Genomic DNA, 5212 nt, shown 5'->3' with positions numbered 1-5212 from the left:
CTGGGCGATAACATGGCCAACTACCCGCAGGACCTGGACGACAAGAGAAATCTGCAAACGATCTGCGCGTAGGTCTTTCCTCTCTTCTTCGGGGCCGCGGGGGGAGAATGGGGGTCACCCGGGGCTGGGCGAGGGGGGCGAGGCTGGATGGTGGCGGGAAGGAGGGAAGGAACACAAGCAACGCGGGGGTTACGCTTTGGGGTTGGAATCTCCGCTCCAGGGTCCCTCCAAGCTCACTGCCACGGGGACAGGCCGAGCTTAGGGAACAGCGAAGTCTGGAGGGAATTTTTACAACGTCTTTTATTTTTTTTCTCTTTTTTGGCCTCCGTGAATCTGAAGTGGGTTTTTTTTCTGATTTGTTTTCTTGGTTGGTTTTTTTTTTTTTTTCCCTTACTTAGCTCCTCTCCCCTATTCTTTCCCTTCCCCCGATCTGCACTGGGGTGCTGACATTAGCTGCCCGGGCATCGTTATCCCTTTCCCTGTTGCTGCCTGTGGGACACGCTCACCGCCGGGCTCCGGGCTCCCCCCGAGGCCGGGGCGAGGCTGCCCACCCTGGAGCTGGGGGGGCGGCTCCTCGGAAAGCAAAACGTAATTAAAAAGGGAAGAGCCCTGGCATGATATGAATCGCCCAGCAGCAGAGAGGCGGCCGCCCCAGCGCCAGCTCTCCTCTGCCACCTCCATGGCCCCGGGAAAACACATTTGCCCCCAGCTTCTCCCTGCTCCTGGCACAGAGGGGACAAGAAGGAAAAGGGAGTAAAATAATAATAGCAATAATAGATTAAGGGGAGTAATAATAGTAATAATAATGATAAAAGCAATAACAACAACAGCAGCAACAAAAATATTAAGCGGAGAAAAAGAGCTCGCCTCGCAAAATCGTGTCCCGCACAGGGTGGAAAACACGACCATTTTCGATACGTCTGGGTGGAAAAAAGAAAAAACCGCCATCTGTGCATTCTGTTTCCAGAAAGCACAAAATTGGGTGCTCCTTGTTGAGAGCTACACTTTCCCTTAAAGAAAAAAAAAAAAGAAAGAAAAAAAAAAAGAAAAGAAAAGAGCAGTTGCAGCACAGGGTGCTTTCCCAGTTTCTTGGCGCAAAATCCCCCCGTTAAAAAAAACTCAACCAAAAAAAAAAATCTTTAGAAACAAGATAGTATCTTTAGACGTAAATAAGTTTGGAATAGTTTTGGGTTTTTATTTTATTTTTCTCCTCAAAAATCAGGAAACAAAAGACATGAAATGGAAAGGAAAGGAAAGGAAAGGAAAGGAAAGGAAAGGAAAGGAAAGGAAAGGAAAGGAAAGGAAAGGAAAGGAAAGGGAAAAAGAAAAAGAAATGTGTAAAGACTCTCCTCTCTCCCTACCTAGAGATTTCTGAGTCAAACACCTAAAAAGGCTGACACCTCTCTGTAAATGCTGCGCTGAGGTTTACTTTGTGTCCTGCAACAGAAATAAATACCCGGGGGCAGTAGCGTCCTGATACGGTATCTTGTGCCCTCGAGTGCCAGACCAGATGTGATCCTGATCTCTAAAAATAACTCTTTTCCAAGAAAGACCCTTTTCCCGACCACCTCCCACCATCCGATTGCCTTCACCCTGTGCTGGGATGTGTATTGAAAGAAGATGGTGAAAGATTTAATTTTCCTTTGGGAGATGCAATTACAGCAGAAATACTGCAGGAGAGGCACACTCTCAGACCCTGGCTTCTCAGTATCTCATTATTTATTACAAATGTAGCAAACATTGGGAGTCTACAACCAGCTTAGAGTGCTCATAAATTAGAGGCAGCAGGACTGCTTTGGAAAAAAAAAAAAGGAAAAGAAAGAAAATCAAGACCCAGTTTCGCAGACGCCTGCCTTGAGGCTTGGGGAAATAGAAGGCAGACTCGGGGTGATTTTCGATAACTCAGACATGGAGAGGAAAGATCCTCCAGTACCCTCTCTGTGCGGTCCATGGGACGGCGGGTGCCCGCCCCGGCGTCAAACGCCGGTCCGGTTCCCGTGAAGAAAGGAATTGTAAAAAAAAAAAAAAAAAAGGAAAATTTGTGCGAATAGCTGGAAATTATCCTAGGAAATGGAATCTCTTCCCTGCCTATAGACCCCTAGCTAGGGATCAGGGTTCGCTCCCCCTGCCCTGCTGCGGGTCGGTGCGAGGCGCCCAGAAGCGGAAGATGCTCCTTCTTCCTTCTCCTACCCTTCCTGCTTCTCCTACTCTTCCCCCTCGAGCTTTTCCTGCAGTAAGGGCCTTTTCCCGCCCCTGGGAATCCCTCCCGAGGGCTTCTGCCCGCCGCACCCGAAAGGGTGCCTTCCCATCCCCCTCTGCGGACCCCTGGGCTGGCTCTGGCAGCCGTGGGGGACAGGTCCCCTCCTCCCGTCAGGCAGAGTCCCCTCCGCCAGGGACCCGGCAGAGCGATTTTGCAGCACCCGGGCAGGGCTGGTGCCGAAGGCGGGGTTGGGGATGGGGGGGACCCCGAATTCTCATGCAGCGGCTCCTCCCCGCCGGGCCAGCCTCCCTTGCAGGCATGCCCGGCTGGGTCCCACACCTGCTGCTCTCCCTTCCTGCAGGTACTGGGATGATTTCCACGCCTGCACCCTCACAGCGCTCACCGATTGCCAGGAAGGAGCGACAGACCTCTGGGAGAAATTGAGACGGGAATCCAAAAACCTCGATTTCCAAGGCAGCTTATTTGAACTGTGCGGAGGCGGCAGCGGCGCGGCGCCGTCCCTGCTGCCGCCGGCCTTGCCCCTGCTGCTGGCGGCTCTGTGGGCCGCCCTAGTGACCTGGCTGCCTTTCTAGGGGGGCGAGGAGCACACTCACACCCACACCCTCTCCGTGTGCTGGATCTATAGAGGAAGTGTCCATCCGTTGCTTTGGGGACGTTGTGCTTTTCTGTGGTTGATGATGATGATGATGGTGGTGGTGGTGGCTGATGATGGTGAAACACCCATGTAGGACTGTGGAAGCGTTCTCCCTTTTTTTTTTTTCCTCTTTTTTTTTGTGTTTTATTTGCCAAATCTTACCAAACAGGCAGCGGCGCGCAGCCCAAATCGGACCTCAGCTTTACTGTCGCTTCGAATCAAAAATAGAGAAAAAATATAAAGAAACTAACTCGAGCCCTCGTTGTGCAAACGCAATCTCAGGAACGGCTCTGGGTCACCCACTGCTAAGGCTGTAGCCGGCCGGGTACCTCCCGGCGAGCCACGGGCTCCGCTAAAAATGTGGCAGTGTGCGAGGCGAGAACAAAAACCGCAGACAGGAAAAGGCACTGGCGAGAAATCCAAGGTAGATGTCCACGTGTGAAGCATATGGTGAATAATTCACAATCTCTCATCTTTCCTCCACAGTCGCTTGGGTTTTTTTGGTCATTCCACTGGAAAAAAAAATTAAAAATAAATAAAAAAGAACATTTTTCCTCAAGGGGAAAAGAGAGCGAGAGAGGGAGAGAAAGAGAGGGAAACGAACAGCTAAGGAAGGAAGGAGCAAGAGAAAGAAAGACGTATCTAAATGCCCGGAGGAATGAAGGAATGCTGCTAACATCTCTGAGAGTTTATCTTTACTTGCTGTTCGAAGGCATCTTTCTGAATTCACTGCCTTTAATTTTTTCCTCCTCTTTGTTTTAGATGTTACACATAACAGTAAAATACCTGAATATCCAACCGTAGAGATCACCAAAAGGGGGCTTAAATGTAAACCTAAAGGAAAAAAATAATAACAACAGCAAAATGATTTTGAAAAAAAAAAGAGCCTTGATTTTAAAAGAGAAGAAAAATGTAATTTAAACAAAAGTTTATTATAAAGTCAATTCAGCAAAAAAAAAAAAAACAAAAAAAGATTTGCTACAAAGTATAGACAGAAGTATAAAATAAAAATTATTGTTTGAAATGAGGGTGTCGTCCTTTTTATAAAATATACCTAGAATATCTTGGAAAGGACAGGGTTTTTAAGGCAAGGAAGTCTAAATCTTGAACCCATCCCTTGACGAACACGGCAATTTCAGTTCAAACAAGGACAGGGTGCCTCAATCTCTTAGTCGAAGCCCTTCTCTCTCTCTCTCTTTTTTTTTTGTTATTTTTTTTCCTCTCTTTTTATTTTCCCCTTTCTTTTGCTCCTTATAAATATGCTGTAAATCCTCCCACCCTCCTCCTCCTCCTCCCGAAGCCGGGGAGCGCAGCAGCCCCGCGTTCCGGGCCGGCCGGGGGCGGCGGCGCGCATCTGCCGCGGGCGCGGAGCGCTGCCCAGCCCCGGCCGAGGGAGGGAAGGCAGCACCACCATGAAGGGGGAGGAGGCTGCGGAGTCGGAGCCGGGGCGCAGAGGAGCCCTTTCATAATTAATAAGGCAGCTCAGCCGAAGGAGCAAGGGGAAGGGGGGACGGGGTATTGATTTCGCAGCAGAAGCTGCTCTAACCTCGGCTATTTATAGACGCCTGATGCCTTTATAAAGAAATACACATCAAATAGTGAACACGTCCTTTTTACTTATAAGAGGAGAGCCCAGCTGGCGATCGGGGGTGGGTGGGTGGGCGAGTGGGCGATGGGGAGGTAGGGACCACGGATTGGTGCGAGGTGATTTATTCCGCCGGGGAGCCGTCGCCTGTGCGATAGCTCTCCTTTGCCAATGTGTAGGGTGGCAGAGTCTCTGCTTCGCCCCCTCTCCCTGCTCCCTCCTTTCCCAAGGTCCGCAATGTAATGTGTAAGCAATAGCAAATGTAACAGTTCATAAATCAAACAGTGGGTCGCAAGCCAATCTGCATTTCCCAAACGGATTGAATCCCAGCAACGAATGTGCTCGGGAACTGGAGCCAGGCGCCTTTACCACTGGAAGCAATGTTGATTTTTTAATGATAAAATACATTATGCCTGTGTTGGGGGGGTTTTGCAGAGCTCAGCCTCGCTTCGGCAGACACAGGTCTGCTTGAATTTCGTTTTACTTTGGCCTCCCTCTAGATTCAATCCCCACCACCACCAAAGAAAAAGGAAAACCCTGGAGAGCAGAGCTTTGTTTAAATGGTTCGGGTTATTTTCCCTCCCCACAGAGGATCTAGACCTAAATTGATTTTTCTGTGCACATCTCTGCATTCATGAGGTCAGGCGCTGCTGTTATGGTTTCCTGTCGCACGAAATGCCAGATGCCGAGGAGAGAGGGGAGAGGAATCCCTTGCCGGGGTGCCAGGGGCTCAGCAGCTTGCTGTCTGCCCCGGCTGGGCCCCGGGGACCCC

The 5212-nt window shown here is 50.0% G+C and overlaps 1 protein-coding gene across 1 annotated transcript in view; it reads left to right on the top strand.

Moving 5' to 3' along the window:
* Positions 1-3879, top strand: part of NRN1 (neuritin 1) — an 8522-nt gene extending 4643 nt beyond the window's left edge. The window contains exons 3-4 of the mRNA XM_005424926.2: positions 1-68; positions 2562-3879. Of these exons, the coding sequence (XP_005424983.1) occupies positions 1-68; positions 2562-2793 (300 nt within the window). The 3' untranslated portion in view covers positions 2794-3879. The remainder of the gene's footprint in view (positions 69-2561) is intronic.
* Positions 3880-5212: the final 1333 nt, after the last annotated feature.

Source organism: Geospiza fortis, unplaced genomic scaffold (assembly GCF_000277835.1).
Source record: "Geospiza fortis unplaced genomic scaffold, GeoFor_1.0 scaffold219, whole genome shotgun sequence".
Classification (NCBI taxonomy): Eukaryota; Metazoa; Chordata; class Aves; order Passeriformes; family Thraupidae; genus Geospiza; species Geospiza fortis.
This window is presented reverse-complemented; position numbering and strand designations above follow the sequence as displayed.